The sequence below is a fragment of the Schistocerca gregaria genome, chromosome 1 (genome assembly GCF_023897955.1).
Source record: "Schistocerca gregaria isolate iqSchGreg1 chromosome 1, iqSchGreg1.2, whole genome shotgun sequence".
Taxonomy (NCBI): Eukaryota; Metazoa; Arthropoda; class Insecta; order Orthoptera; family Acrididae; genus Schistocerca; species Schistocerca gregaria.
This window is the reverse complement of record NC_064920.1, coordinates 411003631-411029207: the sequence shown is the minus strand read 5'-3', so window position 1 is coordinate 411029207 and position 25577 is coordinate 411003631. Positions and strand designations below refer to the sequence as shown.

General features: G+C 42.2%; 1 protein-coding gene across 1 annotated transcript; it reads left to right on the top strand.

Annotated features, from left to right (window-relative positions):
- Positions 1-2854: 2854 nt before the first annotated feature.
- Positions 2855-17621, top strand: LOC126349792 (complement component 1 Q subcomponent-binding protein, mitochondrial). The gene is made up of 5 exons (XM_050002459.1): positions 2855-3385; positions 3704-3854; positions 3938-4134; positions 15085-15173; positions 17255-17621. The coding sequence occupies exons 1-5, from the start codon at positions 3145-3147 to the stop codon at positions 17402-17404; spliced, it is 828 nt and encodes a 275-aa protein (XP_049858416.1). The 5' UTR covers positions 2855-3144; the 3' UTR covers positions 17405-17621.
- Positions 17622-25577: the final 7956 nt, after the last annotated feature.

The window sequence follows — 25577 nt, the reverse complement described above, 5'->3', positions numbered from 1 at the left end:
AACAAGCTCCACCACTTTATACTATAAGCAACCAGTGCAGGCAACAGAAACCTGTGCTTTGAGCTTCCATGAGCTCCTGGTATCTGGCTTTCTTTTCCAAAATGGAGTAGAAAATAGCCCCTTGATGAGCCAGCAAGGTCTTCATCACTAATTTTCGTAAAAATCACAATGAATATAGAGCAACAAAAGACAGGCAAAGACAGACAATTCAGCTCAGCAACAAAGGACACGACAGTGCAGTCAACACTGGCTAGTGGTAGGGTGTGCTGTTGGCAATGAACATCTGCTGATCACTAGGGCATGAATTCTCCCGGCTGTTGCCAACTGCTACCAATCATAACTGGGGAGCTGCGTACCAGGATACAGACTACAGTGTTTTAGGGAGCTATTGTGTGTTTAACAACTAGTGTCTAGTGCTCTTTCTGTTTGTTTTTAAGACTGACTGAACATGCCTGCAAAGAATGTCAAGTGGTATGTATGCTATTTGAGAAAAGAGTCGTTAAGTGATAAACAGTTAAAGAATTGGTTGTTAGAGATGCCTGAGGAACCTAGTAGTGTGCGGTGTAAGTACTGCCAATGCAACGTGAATATGCATTTTTTAGATTTACATCTGCATGCAAAAAGTAAGAAACATTTAAAAGCAGCCGAACCTTTTCATTTACACGATAGTCAACAGTGCCATTTCAGTCCATCAAATATACATATGAACGTGCAGCTGCTTAAGCTGCTCATACATTGTTTGTAGTTAATCACTGTGCAATTAGAACCGTTGATCATCTTTCAGATCTAAGCAGGTATTTTTTCAAAGTGCTAACCATGAGCCTCTTTCACAACTACATCGTAGGAAGAGCAGTGCTTTGATCAGGAACATTCTCTTTCAGCACTTTTACGTCAGAACTACAGAACAATGTTAGTAATGGACATTTCAGTCTCTTTACAGATGAATCTACAGACATTTCCGTCACCAAATTGTTGGCTGTGTACGTCGTATATTTTTCAGAACAACAGTAGAGATATTTCCACCTTTTTAGGAATTCTTGAAGTAGACTAGGGGAATGCTGTATGTATTGTTACTGCAGTAAAGTTATTACTTTCAGATTATGCTCTAGACATTAAACAAATGAGAGAAATTGGTACAGATAATTCCTTAGTAATGATGGGTATTGACAATGGGGTTTATCTTGAACTGAAATGTGAGGTCCCTAATCTTGTATTGATCCCCCGTGTTTGTCCTTCGGTCCATTTAGCAGGGTCCTTTGCTGTCGAAATGATACCAGGGAATCTTGAGTTGTTAATATGTGAAACTTATTCTTGGTTTTCTGAATCCTCTTCTCGACAAGCAATGTATAGGAAATTGTTTAAAGAAATAAATGATGGAGCCGAACCCCTTAAAATTATACACCAATCAGACACAAGGTGGTTATCGATCGACGTTCCTGGTAATCGCATTTTAAGTCAGAGGCTTGAACTACAGACAAATTTTGAAGTATCCAGATGTCAGACTGAGTGCTACACGGCTGAACTGTTGTATAGTATATACTCTGATGCCATATATAAGCTTTATCTTCTGTTTCTTAGGCCAACTCAAAAGGTCAATAAATCATTCCAGTCAATTACAGCAGACCGTTCAAAGCTACTGTAAGACTTAGTTCTTCTTATTGTAGGTCTTACAAAGCGGATTATTGTTCCCAGTTATAAGGAGTATTTGCTAACGGTACATGTTACAAAATACAAATCCCCAATATTTATCTTGGGCATGAAGTAGAGGTTTCATTGGTGAATATGTTGAAAGAACATAAAATTAACGCAGAAAGCGGAAAAGTTTTCGCAGTAAATGCGAAAATTTTCTGATTTGCTTTGCAGAGAAGCTCCAGAGGCAACAGCAGAACAATGTCAAGGTTTTGCAACGAGTGTGTCTAGCTGCTCCAGAACAGTGTTTGAGGATGGTGAAAGAAAGTATAATCATGCTAGCACAGATTTGACAAAAACTGATTTTTAGTGGTCAAATTTAGCTACTGTTTAATGGAAAAATGTCGACAATATATTAGAACTTTGACAAGAGATCGTATCATATAAAGACGCTAGTTCCTAAAATCCATTTCTGGAGCTTTTAGGTTCCGAAACGAAACTTTTGATGTTGCCTTGGTCAATTGCTGAGGTCGAAAGAGGATTTAGAATACTAAACAATGTGAAAACCTTCCTTAGGACTAGACTTAAAACCAGTATGGTAAGATCAATTTTCACTGTGCTGTCATAAATACGTCTTGCCAGAGCATGCTTTGAAACAAATTGGCACAATGGTTGCGTATCGAGGAGACCAACAATCCAACACATCATCTGAAGAAGAGGCGGAGTACAATGCGGATGAACTGTTATTACTTTAATCAACATAGGTGATAAATATCTTTAAATTTGTGTACATTTACGTTTTCGTGGCGCAATGACTGCCGCTTTAAATTGAGGGCGTTCTGCGCATGATTTCAGGTTCTTTTTCAAATATTTCTGCTGTATACTGTTCAGATATCTCTCTGTCGGTTCATTCTGAAGACGACTGGACGCTGTACAGCCGCAGTATCAGAAGTAGAACCTGAATGTTGGTTGTTGCATGCCCGAAATTTAATGGAGCGTATTTAAATTTGTTTGTTACTGTTCCATTAAAAAGTGATGTAGTTATATAATAATATATATTTGATAATCTGGGTGAGTTGGGCGGATTTTTAAGTGGTTGTCCGTCTCGTAAACTAGGTATGATTATAATGTTCAAAATAAAATTTAATTTCGTCTATTTATTTACAAGAAAATAAGGACATATCTAATTTTGATCGATTTTAAAATGTTTGCTCATTGCATAAACAAAGTAATGAGTATAATGTTTTAAAATAAATAGTGGATGTGGAGATATTTCATTTTGACGGATTTTTAGGTGTTGTTTTGTCGAAAAAAATAATCACATGTTGGCGCCACTGACAGGAACCCATTTGGGAAGCCAAGAGCGAATGTTCAGTTGGCAAGAGCACTTGCGATGGATTTGATACGAAGATACTTTGGCTGGAGCGTGTGGTAGGCGGCCGGCTTATGTGAGGTGCGGATAAATCTCGCAGATTAGAAGTAGTTGTATCTTCAGTTATAGTCTGATAATAAAATATGAAAATGAACGGAATTTTGAAAGCGGCTTCTAGATTTTCTTCGTATAAATATCTTTTGAATCCAGTGAAATCGTCATGCGGCGTCTTGAATGCAAACACGAGGCAGTTTACAAGAACGCTGTGGTATATGCGTTCTGCTGGTTCTACCGACGGGACGGGTTTACTTGCCAACCACAAACAAACTCCACAGAGTAATTTATGCAGTTGTGGTTGTGGAATGCAAAGGCTACATACGAAAGGTATATATTTAGAAGTTACATGAAATAGAAATTCGTTTTTGCACGTTCGAATATACAAAAGTGTAATGTACTTTCCATAAATCATCACTTTAAGGTGCGTCACACATTTTCAGTCAGTTAAGATTCCTTAGAGGCACGGCTAAGAATTTGAAGAATTGGGGTACTTGTAATTATTTAACCTATTTGTAGAATAAATTCACACTTTTCTGCTCAACCATAATTCTAAGGACGGTGTAATAAATTGACTACTGGAGCAAGTGTGCACGATAGTTGCCTTTGAATTATGATCTAATCTCCAAAACCATCATTTCCTTATAGGAGAGAAAGAGCTTGTGGAGTTTCTTACAGAAGAAATAGCAAACGAGAGGAAAGCTCAGAAGTTGAAGACAATCCCCACAGAAATAGATGGTTTCAAAGTTAAATTGGATGAATCTGAAGTAACAATGACCAAAAAACTGGGTGATGAAGAGTCAGTAATGTTATATTGTGTAAAATATTGTTTATTGAGGGTTTGGATTGCAGAATGGTAATGTATTTCTTTTTTTTTTTCAGAATTGAAATAAATTTCAATATAAATCACACAGTGGACGCTGATACTGAACCAGAAGTAAATCCTAATATGGATAAACCAGAGTTTGGGGAAATGAAATCAAAGCCAACCTTTGAGGTGGATATACGCCGTGGATCAAAGACCCTTGGCTTCACATGCTCTTTTACATCTGGCCAACAAGATTCTGAAGAGGGCTATAGTAAGTGAACATAGTGTAACCTGAATAAATTGCCATAGTACTGCTTTAATAAAGGTACTGGTTTGTGCAAATATGCTGATAGTTTTTCATCTGTTAGGTAACTGTTTTAATAACTTGGTTAAGCAATTCCTCCTCACTATTCCTTTCCCAACTATAGTCACTTGATTGATCCCAGAAGATAAGCCTGGATTGGTTGAAATGAAACTTTGATACAGACATACCAGTCTCATCTGTTAACTATGTCTGCAGTAGGCAGTGTTACTGTGGTAGTGAAATAATTCCTATTCATTACTCGATAATGACTATCTGAAAGTTATGTATTTAGAAGTCAAATACTACGTTCATTAAATGCTGTCCCTACCTTAAATGTGATCATAACTTCATTTTAACCATTTCGCATCATCCTGCAAACCTTCCAACTCCATAAGGGAGTTGCCGAACCACATACATATTGGTTCCCTTTTGATACAAGAGCATGCATTTTATAAATGCAGATTGTCGGTTAGCATGTATCAGCTGCAGTGCTCTCACAAACCCCAGATGTTATACAACTACTTAGTGAGTTATTTCTGTGAGTATAAGAAATCAGCAGTATTTCTTGAGCTTTTTCCTGATTATGTGCAGGGCCAGGTTCTGAGAGTATAAGAAATAAGCTTCGCCCAGAACATAGACTACTTTTGGGGGGGAGGAGTGATATGGAAGAAAAAGCTTTACTTGCATCTCACAAGGATGGTTTACAAGTGTGTTGTTTGCTTTGTATTGAGTGTCTGGGTCAAGAGGAATATATGAAGAGATTTTTCAGTTTTGACCAATATCTTAGTATTAATGCTGCTGTGAGCGTATATTGTTTCGTTAGTAGTTGATGGAAAATAGAGACGGATTTGTAGCTTTGCATGAGGTCTAGGTTAGGTTGGAAAGTGACAGTTGGTTTGCAAGTTAGCGACTCCAGTGGAGGGGGGGGGGGGGGGGAGTGGTGACAAACTTATCTGTAGTTTAGACGGTTTGAGAGAAATCAGTGATATCACAATACAGTTGCCACTTCCCTTACAGCATTTGTTGCATGTTTCGTACATCACTGGTCATAGTGAAATACTTGTATCAAATATTCCTCTTTAGCCATTATCAGTATGGAAGTGCTAGTAACACATGGAAATAAAGGTTCTGAGCCCCCTTTTTTTTTTTTTTTTTTTTTTTTTTTTTTTTTTAAGTCCCTTCCTGTAATGGATCTTATTGAACTGCAAATTCCATTTCAATTCTCAAAATTAGTGTTCTGCGGCATCGATTTTTATTTTGAGACATTATTATTCTTGTTTAAATCCGTATTCAGACAAAATTTCTCTGAAAAGTCCTGTGTATCTCCCATGAAGAACCCATAATTACTTCATCACACATTTTGAAACAAATAAGCTCATCTAGGCCTTCAGCTAGGTTACAGGCCAGTCTGTTACCACAAATTTCCAAGGAAAGGAAAATATGAAATATGGCAACAATTTAAGGCAACCTTTAAAGAGGCAAAATAACCATAAAAAATGTGCAAAGAACACTGATTGTTTCAATGTGTGTTCTCTAAATACATTTTTTCATGTCTCATTCATTACCTGAAACTTTTTTTTTTTTTAAGGAGTGTTGCCAGCCTTGGCCCGTGTTTGGACTTAAGCCAGGAAAGTAACTGGTTTTTACTAGTTCACCTGAAAATTATCCTTTCTTAGAATTGACTCGAAAGTCTGCAGATGATTATGCTTACAATTATACTTGAAGGAGAAACAGTACATGAACAAACTCTGCTTAAATAGCCCTGATTCACTTCAGTATACTGTTAGATCAAGGTGTAGTTTTTTCCTCCATTGAATATGTTGCAGGAAATATTGATACTATTGATCTGTTTTGACTCATTACATCTTAAAAATGGCTGACAAAACACTTGTCAAAATCACTCTTTCTTAAAATAAATGCCATAACAGGTATTATACTTACTTTCGTGCAATCACTTTTGTTGGTTGCACCACTTGTCACCCTTTCCCCTAACGTAGATGTTTTATGCTGCAAATCAGTATGTAACCACAACTAAATCAAGTCAATGGTTTTCTTGTGTTCTGCTATGCCAAACGTAACCGCAAAGGATGTTAAAACAGTGTTTACGTGGTTCAGGCAGAGATTTGCAGAAGCTGACACTTCTTTGTGACAAAGAACATTTAGTACCACATGTAAATTATAATTTTAACAATATTATGAAAAGGTTAGATTGCTACTCACTGTAAAGATCATCACAGGCACAGTGAAAAGACTTACAGATAATAGCTTTTGGCTCTGAATGGAACAGAGCTACCAGTGGTAGTGGAGCATGTGTAAGGTGTGCTTGTTTTGTGTTAATGTGCATGTGTTTTCTTTGGTGACGGTGTTAGTGGAAGACTGTTAATGGTAAGTCTTTGTTGTGCCTGTGTCTAACTCAGCTGGCCATCTTTACATTGAGTAGCAATCTGTCCTCCTAACCTGGAGTTCCCATTTTTATTATTAAAATTTTCATTTCTGTACTCTCGTGACCTCCCTTGATTCACAATAAGCAAACAAAACAGTGGCAATTGACATGCTGCTGTTATGTAAGTCAGCAACCAGTGATCTTACAATGAAATTTTCCCTGTTTCATTGAAAATGTGGAATCCTAACCCTACTCGCTAATTAAAATATGACCTGGGCATAAACGAAGATCTCCAATATTTGCCTATCATAAACACTACTCCACCATTTGAGCCATTAAAGGGTGTGTTCTACATCTGTACCTTGCAAACAACCGTGAGGTGCATGGCGGAGGGTATGCCCCCATTTTACCCGTCATTAGGGTTTCTTCCCATTCCATTCATGTTTGGAGAGTGGGAAGAATGGTTGTGTGAATGCCTCTGTGTGTACAGTAATTATTCTAACTTCAAATCCCTACGACCCCCTGCGGGTTCGGGGGTAAGAATAGGCCCGCGGTACTCCTGCCTGTCGTAAGAGGCGACTAAAAGGAGTCTCAACCTTTTCGTCCTTATATGATGGTCCCCTCTCGGGTTTAACCTCCATCTTTCTAAATTGTTCCGAAGAGCGAGCCACTTCAGGAAAGGTGCCTTACATGGTGCATTGTATCTGTTGTGCATTGAGACCTTTAGCCGGCTTTCTCGTCATTGCAATGGTGTCCCGCTCGTTTTCCAACTCTTGGGCGAGGATACGTCCCTGGGTGCGATTACCACGCTGCACTGTGCAGTGTTGCTTTTCGCTGCGACGACGACCTTATACATTTTTGCACTTAAGATCCAGCACGGTAGCCAGTCCGTTGTGGTGGGGCCGCCATGTACCCTGTTGGTTGTAGCCCCCTGACAACACAGGGATTGCTCTACTGATGCCTGTGCCGTTTACTCCCCATGTATGCCAAGGAGTAGATGCCCATCTCCCTGGGGCATCAGGACTCCCAGCAATGGCCATCCTGCCAGGTGGCTCTTGCTGTGGCTGGGTGGCGCCCATGGGGATGGCCCTTGGTCGGAGTAGGTGGCATCAGGGCGGATGTCGCGCAATGAAGTGTGGTACATCATCTCTTGCTGGTGGCCAGCCACCAGCAGTCTCTAAGCGTTCAAGGGCTCATTTTAAAGCTAACGTTTATGACCCCAAATCGTTCCCATCCCTGGCCACACAATGGGAGGAACGAAAGGCAATGAATGATAGTGACATGTATTCGCCCAGGTATCTCGTCTGTACCAGAGCTGATGGGGAATCCTTTATATCCATGAAGCCTCAGTTCTTTGGAGGACAAGTTTGGGGAGGTGGAGGGCTTGTCTAAAATGTTCTCTGGGTCAGTTTTGATAAAAACAGTGTCCTCCGTCCAGTCAAGCAGGTTGCTTGCTTGTGACAAGTTGGGGGATGTTAACGTTACCATCACATCACATAAGAGTTTAAATATGGTCCAGGGTGTTATTTTCCATTTGCGCGCCAACTTAGAGCGTAGAGGTGTTCATTTCGTCCGGCGCGTTCATCGGGGTCCGAGGGACAATCAGGTTGCTACCGGTGCCTTCACCTTGTCCTTTGAGGGTGATAAATTACCGGAGAAGGTCAAGGTGATGGTCTACCGTTGTGATGTCAAGCCCTATATCCCTCCCCCGATGTGGTGCTTTAAGTGCTGGAACTTCGGCCATATGTCTTCCCGCTGTACTTCCAGCCTCACATGTCGAGATTGCAGACGCCCATCTCATCCCGATACTCCATGTGCTCCGCTTCCCGTCTGTGTCAACTGTGGAGAGCCTCATTCACCTTGCTCGCCAGACTGCAGGATCTTACAGAAAGAACGCAAAATCATGGAATTTAAGACCCTGGACCGACTGACTTACACTGAGGCTAAGCGGAAATTTGAACGGCTACATCCCGTGCGCATGATGTCATCTAATGCCTCCACTGTCACTCCTGCTCCAGCTCCTTTAGCTGCTCCACAGACAGTCAGCTCTCAGCGTCAGAGGACCTCACCTGCCCCCTTGACGATGGGGGCCCCTTCTCTTGCTGTTGCTCCCACACCATCTACCTCGGGAGCAGCACCCACTAAACCACCGGGGACACCATTCCCCACTTCTAAGCCGGAGAAGCGTAAGTCTTCTTCGGCTTCTCTCGCTCGGAAGGGATCCCTTGGGTCACTCCCTTCCCAGGTTCCTACCAGTGGCACACCAGACACCAACCAGTGGCTGAAGAAGCCACAGGCCGCTGGTCGTCGAGCTTTGCGATCATCTTTGGTTCTCGATACTGACTCCACTAAGGCCTATCAGCAGTGGCAACCAAAGAAACAGTGAGACAAAACGACACTGAAGCCCTGTAAGACCAAGGCACCTGCGATGGCTCCTACTCCACCACTACCTACAAGCTCTGCGGCTGAGGATGAGGTGGAGATTCTTGCGTCCGCTGAGGACCTCGCTTTCGCCGGTCCCTCACACGCAATGGATAGCATTTGCACGGGTGCTACATTGGAGGCAGCAGGTGACGCAGCGGTGTAATCTGCCTTCCCAGTCCCGTCACACCTTTCTCAGCCATGGACAATACCATCGTCCAGTGGAACTGCAGCGGTTTCTTCCACCATCTAGTTGAGCTCCGCCAACTTATCAGCCTTCACCCTTTCCTCTGCATTGCTCTGCAGGAAACTTGGTTTCCGGCAATGCGAACCCCCGCCCTCCGTGGCTACCGGGGTTGTTATAAGAACCGGGCAGCTTATGAAAGGGTGTCTGGTGGCGTCTGCATATATTTCCTGAACTCTCTTCACAGTGAGTCTTTACCTCTCCAAACACCTTTAGAGGCTGTCGCTGTTCGGGTGTGGACGCCACAGGCTGTTACCGTCTGCAATCTTTACCTTCCACCGAATGGTGATGTCGCGCAGCATGTCCTGGCTGCTCTGATAGCCCAATTTCCGCCACCTTTCTTGTTACTGGGCGACTTTAACGCCCATAACCATCTGTGGGGTGGGTCAGTGGCAACAGGTTGAGGCGCCATCGTTGAGCATTTATTGGCGCAGCTCGATCTCTCGATATTAAATGATGGTGCCTTCACACACTTCAGTGTGGCGCATGGCACATACTCCGCCATTCACCTTTCGATCTGTAGCCCTAGCCTCTTACAGTCTGTCCAATGGAGAGTGCATGACTACCTTTGTGGTAGTGACCACTTTCCGATCTTTCTGTCACTACTACAGCATCAGTCTTCTGGGCGCCCTGCGCTCTCACTGAATGGAGCAGTTTGTACTGACTCAGACGTCATTGCAAACTGCTTGGCAGAGCACTTTGCCCTGATTTCCGCTTCTGCCAACTACCCCTTGGGCTTCTGCTCCATTAAAGAGTGGATAGAACATCGAAGTCTTTCTTTTCACACCCACCATCCTGAATTGTACAATGTTCCATTCAGTGAGTGGGAATTCCGCAGTGCCCTCGCCGCTTGTCCTGATACTGCTCCTGGCCTAGATAGCATCCACTCTCAGATGCTGAAACACCTTTCAGTGGACTGCCAGCGACGCCTCGACCTTTACAACCGCATTTGGGTCGAGGGTGAGTTTCCGTCGCAATGACGGGAAAGTCTTGTTGTCCCATTCTGAAACTGGGGAAGAACCCTTTAGAGGTCCCATTAGCCTCACCAACGTTCTTTCCAAGTTGTTTGAATGGATGGTGAGCCGGCGCTTGAATTGGGTACTGGAGTCTCAGGGCCTTCTGGCTCCATCTCAGGGTGGGTTCCGTAAAGGCCGCTCCACCGCCTACAATCTGGTGAGCCTGAAGTCGACCATCCGTACTGCCTTTGCCCGCTGTCAGCATCTTGTCGCTGTCTTTTTCGACATGCGGAAGGTGTATGATACGACATGGCGTCATCACATCCTTTCTACGCTTCATGGATGGGGTCTTCGGGGCCCTCTGCCGATCTATATCCGCAATTTTCTGTCGTATCATACCTTCCGATTGCACGTCGCGGCCTCATATAGTTCTTCCCAAGTCCAGGAGAATGGTGTGCCGCAGGGTTCTGTTGTAAGTGTCTGTCTGTTTTTAATAGCCATTAATGGGCTAGCTGCGGCCATGGGAAATTCTGTATCCGCTTCCCTGTATGCTGACGACTTCTGCCTTTACTACAGCTCTGTTGGCATTGCAGCTGCTGAACGTCAGCTACAGGTTGCAATCCGCAAGGTGAAGTCTTGGGCTGTAGCGCATGGTTTTCAGTTTTCAGCAGCCAAGACCTGCGTTATGCATTTCTGCCGGCGATGCACTGTTCACTCGGAGCCGCGGCTTTATCTCGACGGTGAGCTTCTTACAGTGGTGGAGTCACATAGGTTTCTGGGGGTGGTTTTTGATGCCCGGTTGACTTAGCTGCCTCATATTCGGCAGCTTAAACAAGCGTGTTGGCGGCATCTAAATGCTCTGCGATGCCTGAGCCACACCAGGTGGGGCGCCGACCGATATACTCTGCTACGGCTTTACCAGGCATTAATCCAGTCCCGTCTGGACTACGGGAGTCTGACTTATGGCTCAGCATCCCCATCTGCGTTGCGGGTGCTGGACCCAATCCTCCACAGCGGGATACGCCTTGCCACTGGTGCCTTCCGAAAGAGCCCTGTGGACAGCATACTTGTGGAGGCAGGTGTCCCTCCACTGTGGTTATGATGCCAACAATTACTGGCTGCTTATGCTGCCCATGTTTTTAGCTTGCCCGGGCATCCAAATTATCGTGTCCTGTTCCTGCAGTCAGTCGTCCATCTGCCATGCCGTCAGCCCCGGTCGGGTTGTCCGATCGCCGTACGTGTCAAACAGCTTCTCTACGGGCTTGGGTGTTTCCCTGTTCCACCTCCTTTCCGGGCCCCTCTGCGTACACGCCCGTGGTGTGTGCCTCGCCCTTGCCTTCGGCTCGACTTGGCACAGGGCCCGAAGGACTGTCCCTCCGGAGGCCTTCCGACGCTGCTTTTGTTCCATCCTGGCCACGTATCAGGGCTCTGGCGTTGTCTACACCGACGGTTCGATGGTTGCTGGTCGTGTCGGTTATGCACTAACTCTAGGGGATCATTATGAATAACGTTCGTTGCCGGCTGGCTGCAGTGTTTACTCTGCTGAGCTGGTCGCCATCTTTAGTGTCCTTTAGTGTCCGTTCCTGCTCAGGTGAGTCCTTCATTATCTGTAGTGATTCCCTACGAGCTCTCAACCAGTGTTTCCCTCGTTCTCGTCTGGTGATGGCTATGCAGGAGTCCCTGCATACTCTTGAGCGTTGCGGCTGCTCTGTGGTCTTCGTGTGGACCCCAGGCCATGTTGGGATACCCGGCAATGAGAATGTTGACCGCCTGGCGAAAGAGGCCACCAGTACACCATCTCTGGCCATTGGCCTCCCGGAGACAGATTTGTGAGCGTTCATACGCAGCAAAATTCTGGACCTTTGGGACACTGAATGGCGCGCCCTGCCTTCACGAAACAAACTTCGGGCCATCAAGGAGGCTACCGGTGTGTGGCACTGCTCCTTGCAGGCCTCTAGCAAGGAGTCTGTTGTCCTCTGCCGGCTGCGCATTGGGCACACATGGCTGACGCACGGCCACCTATTGCGACGTGGGACCCACCTTTGTCGCTGCGGCTCAGTTTTGACAGTGGTCCACATTTTATTGGACTGTCCACTTTTGGCTGTGCTCAGGCAGTCGTTCGCACTGCCTGACACGCTCCCTGCAGATGACACTGCTATGGCTGACGTAGTTTTACGTTTTATTCGGTCAGGGGGTTTTTATCGTTTAATCTGAGTGTTTGTTTCATTTTATTGTATTGTGTTGATTCTGGCCTTTGGCCTATGATTTTAAACTGAGTTTTTAATGTGTTCTCCGTGGTTGGCTTTTCCTTTTTATCCCTATGGTCGGCCAACCACCGCCACACTCTGTGTGGTTTTACTTTGTTTTGTCTGTTCTTTGTCTGAGTATCTCTTGTCCTGTGTTGTCTGCCGCCTTTCCTGTTGTTCGTTTTTCCTCGTTTTGGGTCTCTTTTTTTTTTTTTTTGAAAAAGGGACCGATGACCATAGTAGTCTGGTCCCTTTAATCCCCCAAACCAACCAACCAATCAAATCCCTACGTGAGTTATACGTAGGGCCTTGCAGTGTATTATTAATCATTTAAAGCCGAGTCTTGAAACTTTGATTTTCTCGGGATAGTTTCTGTAAACTATCTTAGTGCTCCAGTTCAGTTCCTTCAGTCTCTCTGTGACACTCTCCCACGGATTAAACATGTGAGGATTTGAGCTGCCCTTCTCTGTCTACATTTAATGTCTCATGTTAGTCCTATCTAGTACAAGTCCCACACACAGGAGCAATATTCTAGAACGGGTCACAAGAGATTTGCAAGCAATCAACTCTATAGAATGATTGCACTTCCCTAGTATTCTACCAATGTACCAAAGTCTACCACCTTCTTTACCCTGGATTGAACCTATGTTGTCATTCCATTTCATATTCCTACAAGGTGTTAAACCAGGTATTTGTATGAGTCAGGTACATTTTTTGTTTTGTGAACTGCAAAATTTTACATTTCTTAACATTTAAAGCAAGTAGCCAGTCTGCCCCACATTGAAATCTTACCAATATCTTACAGAATATTTGTGCAGATTTGTTCAGATAGTACTTCCCTGTAGATTTGGGGCAGACCTGATTTCTACATCTGATGATGAGTATCAACCCAAGATAACATGTTGTGTCCTCCCTGCTAAAAAATCCTCAGTCCAGTCACAAATTTCATTTGATATTACTGTACTTTTGACAATAAGCCTAGGTGTGGTACTGAGTCAAATGTTTCTCAGAAATCAAGAAATACTCTGATTACCATGATCAAAATGTGAGAAAAGTGTGAGTTGGGTTTCTTCTTGAATGGTGTTTTAGAAATCCATGCTGGGTTGGCATTAAGGTTGTCATTCTGTTCAAAATACCTCATTATGCTTGAGCTCAGAATATGTTCTAAGATGCTTCAACAAATTGATTCAAGTACAGTGGACAGTAGTTTTGTGAATCACTTCTAGTACCCTTCTTGTAGATGGGTGTGACCTGTATCTTTTTCCAAGAACTGGGCAGGGTTTTTTTGTTAAAGGGGTCTAAGATAGTTTATAGTTAGAAAGAAGGGCTAACTCGGCTGCAAACTCGGTGTAGAATCTGACAAGGATTCAGTCGGACAAGGGGCTAACTCAGCCTCAAACTTGGAATAGAATCTGACAAGTATTCCTTTGGGCCTTGGAGCTTTGTTAATTTTTAATGATTCCAGCTGTTTCTCAACACCTGTTATACTAATACTTATTTCATTCATCTTTTCAGTGGCAAGAGGATTAAATTGGGTCAATTCTCATGGATTTTACTCTGTAAAGGAACATTTGAAAACAGAATTAAGCATTCCAGCTTGTGCTTTACCATCCTCAATTTCAGTTCCTGTCTGTCTCTAGAGACTGAATGCTGACTTTGGTGCCACAAACAACCTTTATGTATCACTAGATTTTCTTTGGGTTCTATGAAAGATCACTTGACACTATTCTGCTACAGTAGTCATTGAAGTCAACGTATTGTGCCAGAGTTCCTATACTTGCTCCTGCCATGTGCCGAAAATTCTAAATTGAGATATGACGCTACTGAGTTTTTATCTGGTTTATTAAACATACGATCTTTGCACTTGTTTTACTTGTCCTTCGTACTTTGGTAACCATTGTTGCCACAACTGCGCCATTGTCACTGATACCAGTTCTGATGTGGACATCCTCAAAAGAGGCCAGGTCTGTTTGTTGCCATTAGACCCAATATATTTCCATTGTAAGTGTGGTTCCTATCTATCTGTTCTAGGTAATTTTCAGATAAGCTATTTAGTAGTGTTTCACAAGATATCTTACTGTACCCACCACTAACAAAACTGTAATTTTTCCAGTTGACTGTGGGATGATAATTCTCCGCCAATGATTACAGTATGAATGGGGAACTTACGTATAAGCAAACTGTGGTTTTCTGTAAAGTTTTTGGATACATCGTGAGACAAGTCTCTCTGGTGGGCTATGGAAGGATCCAGTTAGTTTTATGCCCACCCTTAATAATGCCTAGTATTAGTTTGCAACTTAACTTCCTAAAGTGTTTACCAATAATGGCAGACTACAGTGATAAAAACCACAGGTGCGATGTACTTGGAAATTGTCTTAATCATGTTTTGTCATTGTTCTATCATCTAATAGATTTCAGCATATCTAATGACTTGGCTCTTTGTTTGTGTGCCAATGAAATCTGAAATTAAGTTTTAATCCATTAGGTGGGGCCAACATCCGTGTTTAATACACCATTGTGTTGCATTTTGTCCTGAATGAAAAAAATTCTGCATTATTTCTATTCTTGTTGTAAATTAATTTAAATGAAATTATGTACTTTACTGATTATTAATGTGCTTGTCTATATTTTGATTGACATTGACTTGTATCATCTTTGTTTTTGCAGATGATATTTTTGCAATTGATGAAGTTACATTGTATGAAGGAGAATGGTCTGAGAAAACCTATGCTGTATCTGTAGAAATATTAGATGGTGTAAGTAATTTTTGTGATTTTTCTAATAACAGTACAGTAATAATTTTATAACATAAAACCAATTGAATGAAAGCAGATAGTGATGTGAAATTACTGGAAAATTTTCATAAATTGTCTTTGCAGTCAGGTGAACTCTCTCTCTCTCTCTCTCTCTCTCTCTCTCTCTCTCTCTCTCTCTCTCTCTCTCTCTCTCTCTGTGTGTGTGTGTGTGTGTGTGTGTGTGTGTGTGTGTGTGTGTGTGTGTGTGTGTGTTAACAACAGTATTGTAACAACTGTCAAAATGTAAGTACTGTTGTTAGCAGATTTGATGTGGACAGAAGTGTGTAGCTGGTCTTTGGTGAGGATGAGATCAACATCAAGGAAAGTGGCATGGGATTCAGAATAGGACCATGAGAAATTTAATTGTGAGAAGGTATTTAGAGATTCCAGTTGCCATCTTTTCCATGTCGAACATTCCCTCCAATACAACCTTGGCATTAGAGGCAAATCCATTTGTTCGGATGCAAACTCTTTACAGCCATACACCACCACCACCACTCTCACTTAAGCCTTTACCGAATGTAATTATCCCAACAGCCTAGTTTAAAGGCAAATTTCCTGGGCCATCAATTCCAGTCCTGGTACTGCTGAACCCTCAGCAAAACAACTTTGGAGCACACCACTTGTCACCCAGAATTATCCTATTCTTGAATGTCACGACTTTCTAAAATAATGCTGTGTGACTGTCCCCGCTGCAAGGCTTGCTCTTTGCATCTTCCTAGCACCACCTATTTCAGCTCTGTAACTGGAAAAACATACTATCAAAGGGAGAGCCACGTGTGAAACAATATATGGCATGTGCCAGCTGTTATGTAAACATTGTTTGGCCTTTTACATTGGCATGACTATCACCCAGTTATCAGTCTGGATGAATGGGCATAGGCAGAGGGTGTAAACAGGCAGTACACAATACCCTGTTGCAGAGCATGCCATACAACATGAGTCAGACCTCAGTGCCTCTTTCACCACAAGTGCCATTTGGATTCTTGCCCCCAGACACCAATTTCTCAGAAATCCACAGGTGGGAACTATTGCTACATGTCTTTGGTTCTCACCACCCACCTGGCCTTAATGTACCTCAATTTATTCTGTCGCTGCATGTCTTCATATTTTCTGTTTTAGTTATCTACATCCTTCAGTGTCCTACCTGTCTTGTTTTCACTGCCCCTCCCACCTCTGTTATGTACTTAGCTTTTCACTCTTATTAACTTGTGCACAATGTTTTACTGGTAACCTCTGTCTTGCCTATTGTCTGCTCTTCCACCTTTACGCTCAGGTTTTCAAATCTCATCCAATGCAATCTGCAACATCAGTCTTTCCTTCTCATCCCCTCTGATAAGTCTCCCCAGATCATGGTTCTGGGTGACTTTTCTGAAATTTATCCCTTTCTCTAAACTTATCCAGTCCTTTCCTTTCACACCTCTTCCTTCCCCTTCAATTCTTCTGCCAGGAGGAGGAGGAGCCACTGGCTCCAAAAGCTTGTAAAACATAAACCCTTTTGTGTGTGTGCTCTTGACTCTTCTGATAGTCCTGCCTTATACCCCCTCCCCCCTCCGTAGATGTGCTTGATGTAGTCTGGTTGCCTGCAATATATATGCTGGAGTAAGTAGGCTCCTTTTTAAATTGAATCTGTACAGGGTTGATATGTAACCCATAGTTGTTCCACTCTTGTTATCCCCCCTCAAGACCTGTTGTGTAGATTTATGGCCTTAATGCCTAGCTTTATTTGTACATCTGTAGAGGATGTTTCTTGATTTTAATTCATAATCCAGAAGAAAGCCCCATAAATGGCTTTTGCTGTTGTAGTTAAATATGCAATTACATGTGGTAACATTATTATGAAAAGCATAGTTGCTACTCAATATATAACTGAGATTATGAGTTGCAGATAGGCACAAGAAAGACTGTCAGAAAGCGAGCTTTTGGCCGACAGGGCCTTTGTCAGATAAATACTTGATACCATTATTATTTGGAATAATGTCTGGAATTATTACTTTTAATTTTAGTGTTGGTGTCTGATAGATGGTGACTTTTTGTTTCAGTATCTATATGACTTGCTGATGACTCTTTTGGAGGAGAAAGGTATCTCCAATGAATTTGTGGAAAAGTTATCGGAATTCAGCACGGCTTATGAACACAATACGTACATCGCATTTTTGGAAAGTTTGCAGAAGTTTTCTAGTGGCAAATGAGCACCAAAGTTGAAGGTGCATTCATTCTGTGCTACTTTTACCTCTCCAAACACAGTTGCGGACTGCAGACTGTAGTGCATTTGTTGGATGCATATCTTCAAAGAAAATTTTTTTATGCTAAGATAATATAGTTGAGAAGTGAGACTGTGATGAATTAAGCATGTGTATCCTTACTAAGACAGTCAATACACAAAAGTAAAGTTCATTTTTTATTGTATCGGCTTTTTGATTGGTGATTTACATGAAAATTTCCCAGAAGTGATATGTGAAGTGCATTTGGTTTGGATAATCCACATAACATGTTTGTCAAATTTTACTTATGTGTTGCACAAAGATAATACTGCTCGGGTGTATTTTCCCCTGCAAAGATGAACCTACGTACTGCAGCTGAGATCAAAAATTGTAGCCTTGTATGTAATTAAAAACCACTGTGATTTTTAAAGAGTTTTCAGCGGTTCTTATCAGATTAGTCTCACAGTATTTTTAAAATTTTATGATTACTATGTATGTGACACAACTGTGTTAATGCTTGAAGCTTAACAGAATTTTTCTCCCTGAAGGATTTCACCAGGTAACTGATGATCAGCTATGATGGTACTACTTCATGTGTTCAGAGCAAGTGAGCTCTTAGGCCCACATATTGTGAAATATTCTAATTTTTTAGATACAATCACACATTTCACCATTTTTAAATGGTCATACTACTGATCTGGCCTTGTAACATTAACCAAAATAGCCTTACTGTCCTGGTACTGCAAACAGCTGAAAGCAAGGAGCAACCACAGCCGTAATTTTTCCTGAGGACATACAGCTTCACTGATGATAGCGTTCTCTTGGGTAAAACATTCCGGAGGTAAAATAGGCCCCCATTCGGATCTCCGGGCGGGGACTACGCAGGACATCATTACCAGTAGAAAGAAAACTGGTGTTCTATGGATTGGAGTGTGGAAGGTCAGATCCCGTAATTGGGCAGGAGCTTAGAAAATTTAAAAAGGGAAATGGATAGGTTATAGTTGGATATCGGGGAATTGGTGAAGTTCGGTGGCAGGAGGAACAAGATTTCTGGTCAGGTGAATAGAGGGTTATAAATAAAAAATCAAATAAGGATAATGCAGGAATAGGTTTAGTAATGAATCAAAAAAGTGCAGGTAAGCTACTAGAAACAGCATTATTGTAACCTAGATATACATGAAGCCCACACCTACCACAGTAGTAAGTTTATGTGCCAACTAGCTCTGCAGACAACGAAGAGATTTAAGAAATGTATGAAGAGATAAAAGAAATTATTCAGATAGTGAAGGGAGACAAATTTTAAGTCATTGGGGGGGGGGGGGGGGGGGGGAAGAGACTGGAGTTTGATAGAAGGAAAAGTTGTAGGCGAATATGGAATGGGGATAAGGAATGAAAGAGAAAGCCACCTGGTTGAATTTTGCACAGTGTGTAACTTAATCATAGCTAACACTTGGTTTAAAAATCATGAAACACGGTTTTAAACATGGAAGAGGCATGGGGAGACGGGAAGGTTTCAGATAGATATTATATAATGGGGAGATAGATTTTGGAACCACGTTTTAAATTTTAAGACATTTCAGGTGCAGATGTGCACTCTGACCACAATCTATTGGTTATGATTAAAACTGAAGAAAATGCAAAAAGGTGGGGATTTAAAGAGATGGGAACTGGATAAACTGAAAGAACCAGAAGTTGTAGAGTGTTTCAGAGAGAGCATTAGGGAATGATGGACAAGAATGGGTAGCTTTGAAAGATAAAATTGTAAAGGCAGCAGAGGATCAAGTAGCTAAAAAGAAGAGGGCTAGTAGAACTCTTGGGTAACAGAAGAGGTACAGAACATAATTGATGAAAGGAGAAAATATAAAACTGCAGTAAATGAAGTAGGCAAAAAGGAATACAAATGTCTCAAAAATGAGGTTGACACGAAGTGCAAAATGGCTGAACAGGGATGGCTAGAGGACAGATGTAAGGATGTAGAGGCGTATATCTCTAGGGGTAAGATAAATATTGCCTATAGGAAAATTACACACCTTTGGAGAAAAGAAGAACTGTGTATGAATATCAAGAGCTCAGATAGAGAACCAGTTCTAAGCAAAGAAGGGAAAGCAGAAAGGTGGAAGGAGTATACAGAGGGTCTATATAAGGGATATGCACTTGAGGGCGATATTATGAAAATTGAAGAAACGAAGATGGAAATGGGAGATATGATACTTTTGAAGAATTTGACAGAGCACTGACAAACCTAAGTCGAAACAAGGCCCCAAGAGTAGAAAACATTTCATTAGAGCCTTGGGAGAGCCAACCCTGATAAAGCTTTACCATCTGGTGAGAAAGATGTATGAGACAGGCTAAATACCCTCAGACTTCAAGAATATAACAACTCCAATCCCAAAGATAGGTGTTGACAGGTGTGAAAATTTCTGAACTATCAGTTTAATAAGTAATGGCTTCAAAATACTAACATGATTCTTTGCAGACACATGGAAAAACTGGTAGAAGCTGACCTTGGGGAAGACCAGTTTGGATTCCGTAGAAAACTAATACTTGAGGCAATACTGACCCTACGACTTACCTTAGAAGATTGGTTAAGGAAAGGCAAACCTATGTTTCTAGCATCTGCAGACATAGAGAAGGCTTTTGGCAATGTCGATTGGAATACTCTTTCAAATTCTGAAGATGGCAGGGATCAAATACAGGAAGCGAAACGCTATTTACAATTTGTACAGAAACCAGATGGCATTTACAAGAGTCGAGGGACATGAAAGGGAAGCAGTGGTTGGGAAGGGAGTGGCGGTTGTAGCCTGTCCCGAGTGGCGGTTGTAGCCTGTCCCGAGTGGCGGTTGTAGCCTGTCCCGAGTGGCGGGTCATTGTACACTGAATAAAGGAAGATAATCAGGCAGTCGCATGTATATGCACACTACGTCCAAATGTTTACGCATGGAAGCGGTGTGGGAAGGAGAAATGCAGTTGGTGGTTGGGAAGGTGGAGTGCACAATGGTGTGGAGGAGCAAACTGTGGTAGGGATGACAGAATTGCTGAGGTGAAGACTTGAAGTGCGTGTGGGTGCATAGCGAAGTCGGTCCTGGTGCAGAGTGGAACTGGGTGTCGCACAACTTGATAAGATCCAAATCTATCAGTTTGTGACTGGGACCCTCATCTGTGCCTGCTACAACTGCATTGAAGATGTCAGTTCCTCTCCCCCTGTAAGAGTATTACTCAAGTGGCATCCCACAGCAGAGGGTTACATTTCTCTGGACCATTCAGCAAACCAACACTGTGCCTTCCTCCAGTGAACCTTTGTCGGGTCATCTTTGCAGCCATCTCTCATGTAGATTGCCTGGACGTTACCTGCCATGATGGATGACATACAGGCTGAGGTGCTGGTGCAGCATGGAGATGCTATTTGTGGTTAAGGTGTGATTCCTTTATTGCACTAAAGAAAATGATTGTCTGGAAGATGATATAAAGTTGTATGACATTGTGTACCGCTTACAATAAAGGAACAATTTGGAAACAATGATTATATCAACTTGACTATGCACTGTCATAAAGCAGCATTTGTGAGGCAATGGTTTGTGGGCAATAACACTCCTTAAATGGACTGCCCTGCCCTGCGTCCTGATGTGAACTCAAGGGAACACTTTTGAGATGAGTTGGAAAACTGGAATTCCCTCCAGACCCCAGTGTCCATCATTACCTACTCTGATTTCTGAAGAATAGGTTGTCATTCCTGCAGCCCTTCAGACACCTCACTAAAAGCATCTGCAGACAGGTTAAAGTATCATAAAGGCAAAGGGTGGACACACTCTTTATTAATGTGAGATACGTGGATATTTTTGATGACATAGTGTAAAAGTCATAAGAGCATTTGTGAATAACTGCCTGATCCAAGCCATTTGTTGTTGGCTACAGTGTGTGTGGCTACCTTCTTCACTAATTCCAAAGATTTGGATTTTTCTAAGAGAGTGAAATAAAGTAACAATTCTGGCACAAGTTTGGCACTTGTGTATTTCTGTTGCCTGCTTCTTGTGTAAATTTAAATTGGCCCATGAGATTGTGCCACCTTTGACTGTTAGAACCTTGTAACAATTTTTATTTAGTTGACACTCCAAACAAATGTTTTTTTTTAAAAATGTAATGTAACTGGAGAGATCAAAAATCTACTCACCATGCATTGGCATGAAAACACCCATATACAATGTTGTGGCAGAAGGGTTGAAGGGGAAGGAAGATGGACGAAGAAAAAGGACTAGCAAGGTTTAGGAACTGGGGAGAGTTTGGAATAGTTGCCCAAAACCCTGGGTCAGGGGAAACTTGCTGGATGAGATGAGAAGGAAAAGCTCATTGTTGGGATTGCATCATCTGAGGTTTGAAAACCAGATAGCTTATAGGTGAAAGATACAGTAACAAGCAAGACACAGATTACTGACACAATATTGTGCAAGAGTTAAGAGTGGAAACATACTGTATATGTATGTTAGCACACTGGACTCGCATTTGGGAGGACGACGGTTCAAACCTGTCTCCGGCCATCCTGATTTAGATTTTTCGTTATTTCTCTAAATTGCTTCAGGCAAATGCCAGGATGGTTCCTTTGAAAGGGCATGGCCGATTTCCTTCCCTCACCCGAGCTTGCGGTCCATCACTAATGACCTCGTTGTCGACGGGATGTTAAACACTAATCTCCTCCTCCTCCTGTATATGAATGGGGTATAATTTCCAGATGATAAATTAAGATATATAGAAAACTAAAGGCACTGAAGAACGGAATGTGAAGAAATGCCGAGACCGAAAAAATTAAGATAAATTAAGGCCAGGCAGGTGGTGACAACGAACATGTAATGCCAATTCCCATGTGTGGAGTTCTGAGAAGCTAGTGTCTGGGGGAGGAATCCAGCTGGTGTGTGTGGTGAAACAGGCACTGAGGTCATGTTTTAGAGCATTCTCTACATCAAGATATTCTGTGTAGCCAGTGTACATCCTTTTGTCCATGTCCACCCTGACTCATAACTTGGTGGAAGTCATACAAATGTAAACAGCCAAACAGGGTTTAAATAACAGCTGGTACACAAGAGTTCTTTCACAGGTAGCTCTCTTTGATATCGTGTGTTTTGCCAGTTACAAGGTTGGTATAGCTGGTGATAGAAAGGTGCATAGGACAGATCTCACAGCAATGATAGTCACAGGGGTAGGCCTGTTTTGTAATTTATGTCCAGAAGTTCTTATTTCACATCATTTGCTGCTAGTTCCCAACGCAATATTAAAGCAGTTATCATTGATGTTTATAGAGAAATCCAAAGATGATTTTGTAGTACCACTAAATACCTTTTTTATGGTGAGAAATAACTGCCCATTTGGTATGGAATTTCTGTGCCTTGTTTCCTTAAGTTATGTTCAATAATGACTGCTAGTTTCAGATTTTCATTTGCAGATCAGCCTCTGCCCAATTAAACAGCATCTAACACATGCTTTGTTGACAGAAGACTTCCATTCTGCCCTTCCACTTCCAGCAATAATGGCACCAGTCGACTCCTACCACTTCACCCTGTTTATGCCAAATTTGTCTTCTTTTCAAGGAGTTTTTTTCCCCTCAAGGAACTGATGTAGAAAGTAATTGCTAAGTCTGAAGTTACTATTAACTTTGACCACCAGGTCATTAATAATGAACAGCTTGGCCCCTTATAACTTGCCTGAGGAATGCCAAAATTTACTGCAGTCAATGACTCAGCATCCAAGATTACATGCTGCATCATCTAAACCAAGAAACCTTCAAACCTGTAACAAATTTTGATATACTGTATGGTCATACTTCAAATGTTTTAACAATCTAAAAATACAGCATCCACCTGACTGTTGATCCATGGTTTCCAGAATGCGATGTGAGCAAAATGCAAGACAAATTTTGAAGGCTTGTCATTTTTGGAATCCATGAGAGTTTGCACTGAGGATGTCATTTTGTTTGAGCTCAAAAAATGCCCTAAGGTCCAACAGCTAGTGCACAATGTTATGGCCTCATGGGGTTGGCACATATTCACGGTAGAAATGTGTGTAAATGTAGGCAAGACAAATGGGAAATTTTTCCTGTGAAGACATTGACCACAAATGGGGAAATTCACTGATGCAAGTAACACCCATGAAGGACAAATTGTTATGGCCCAGCAGACAGAAATGTAAAAAGTAGTCAGCTGTTTGCTTGTCTGTTGTGAACATCTTTAAAGTGGGTAGAGGATGGTGAAGCCATGAGTGGGGTAAAGGGTGTTGGATGTCCATGCATTACAGAATGTGCAGGTCAGAGGCATGCCCACTGAAGCAGAATAGGTGACAGCTGTGGCAGATTTGAAGCTGTAGATGCAGGTGTAAGTATTCCAGATCACACCACACCACACCACACAGCACCCATTGTCGAACATGGGTGACTGTGTGTTCCCATGTTAATTGAGATTTTTGTGGCCACTTGATTAATAAGACTGGACCATGGATCAGTGGGATTGTTGCCATGTTGAATGAATCATGTTTCTTGTCGGAACAGTTTGATGGTCCGAATACCCCATTGTCCAGGTAAATGGCTCCTTGAAATATACAGCATGCCACAGTCACCGGTAGACGGGTATAACATTATGCTCTGAAGGCCATTCACGTGGGCATCCTGTAGGACTTGTGGTGGTAAACTAAGGCACTGTGACAGCTGTGGACTTTACTGTGGATCCCCTTCATGCTTTGATGTTTTTCCAGACATTGGCATCTTCCAACTGGGTAACTTGTTATTAAGCCCACTTCTTAGTGTGTTATTAACACTTCAGTACTGTAGATTCTCCTACAGCTGTAATAATTATCTGTACTGTATACAGAATCAGATAATCCAAAAACCTCTGTGTGCATCCCCACACAAAGTTACCTACAAAGGTAGCATTCTGAGGTGAGTAATATACCCCTGACGTATTTAGGGAGAATATATTTCTTAGCCCTTTGTGCAAGTTGCAGTCCAGCATGCCATGAAATTTCAAAGTTTACACTCCAAGCTACTCATTCAAATCAGAACGATGCGGGGTGAGAGGCTTTGTAGCACAATCAGTTCTGAGAACAATACTGCAGATTGTGACCTTTGCTGAAAGTTCAAGCAAGACTGGTCATTTCCACAGTTCAAGACAGTCAATGGCTTGATCCATGTATAATCTCTGAACCCTGACTGCAAGCATTGTTTGCTTCAATCTGCACCATTTCCTCAATTTGTGAATAAAATAGAAGTCCCAACTTGTTTGACAAGCTGCCCCCCCCCCCCCTTCAGCTACATGTACTGAGTGCATGTGTACTTGCTGCCATTTCATGAGTCAGTTAGAGTATCATCCAAAAAGAAAGGCATTGCAAGTTGCAAAGCTTGAGAGCAAGAATGATTGGTCCAAACTCAGCAACAATGCCAGCTCAAGGATCTATGTGACATGTAGCCAGCACATCTTGTTTACTTATATGTGACACTAGGAAGATGGACTAAAAGCAGCCATGATGTTCTATATTGATTGACTCTTCAGGGAGTCATATGGAAAAGGCAAGCTGCTAGCCAGTTTAGTTCTTTATAGAGCACTACATGCATCCTGTGCTGCCTTGTCAATATTACTCCCCGCCACTGTGGTCTGTCAGTTATTTTAACCTAAGTATAATACCTCCTTTCTGTATGGTAAAATGGTATTATCTGCATGCTATTAAAAAAATCAAACTGGGAACACATTACAGATTGGTTTATTTTTTGAGTCAGTAAGGAGAAGACATCCAAAGCAGCAGGTGTCAAGGCTGGGTGGCTTTATAGAGGTAAATCAGAATAAGTTTACATCATATGAATAACTTTCACAGGAGCTGCATACATTTTGTCCAATCAATGATGAAGCAGATTTCCAGGGAAAGTTGTCCATAAAGAAATGATTAAATGGCTAGACATGCCCCCCACACAATTCAGTTCCAACTGGTACTCAAATAGACGTGGCAAAAATTAATGTAACTAATAGAAGTAACTGGTTATTGAGATAATTGCTTCTCTGATATTGGCAGGTATTGAGATAACTTCCAACAGTGTCTTGTGCCATCTGTTGACCGAAGATTGTACTACGCTTTCACGTCAACTCATCGAGATCTGGCTATGAAGGAGAGGGATAGGCTATTAGAAGGGTGT

Bases quoted from the DNA above. Each gene is read 5' to 3' on its own strand.
- LOC126349792 (XM_050002459.1), top strand. From the start codon at position 3,145: ATGAAAATGAACGGAATTTTGAAAGCGGCTTCTAGATTTTCTTCGTAT. The intron at 3,386-3,703 runs GTATATATTTAG...ATTTCCTTATAG, and splicing joins GCAAAGGCTACATACGAAAG to GAGAGAAAGAGCTTGTGGAG. The intron at 4,135-15,084 runs GTAAGTGAACAT...TTGTTTTTGCAG, and splicing joins AGATTCTGAAGAGGGCTATA to ATGATATTTTTGCAATTGAT.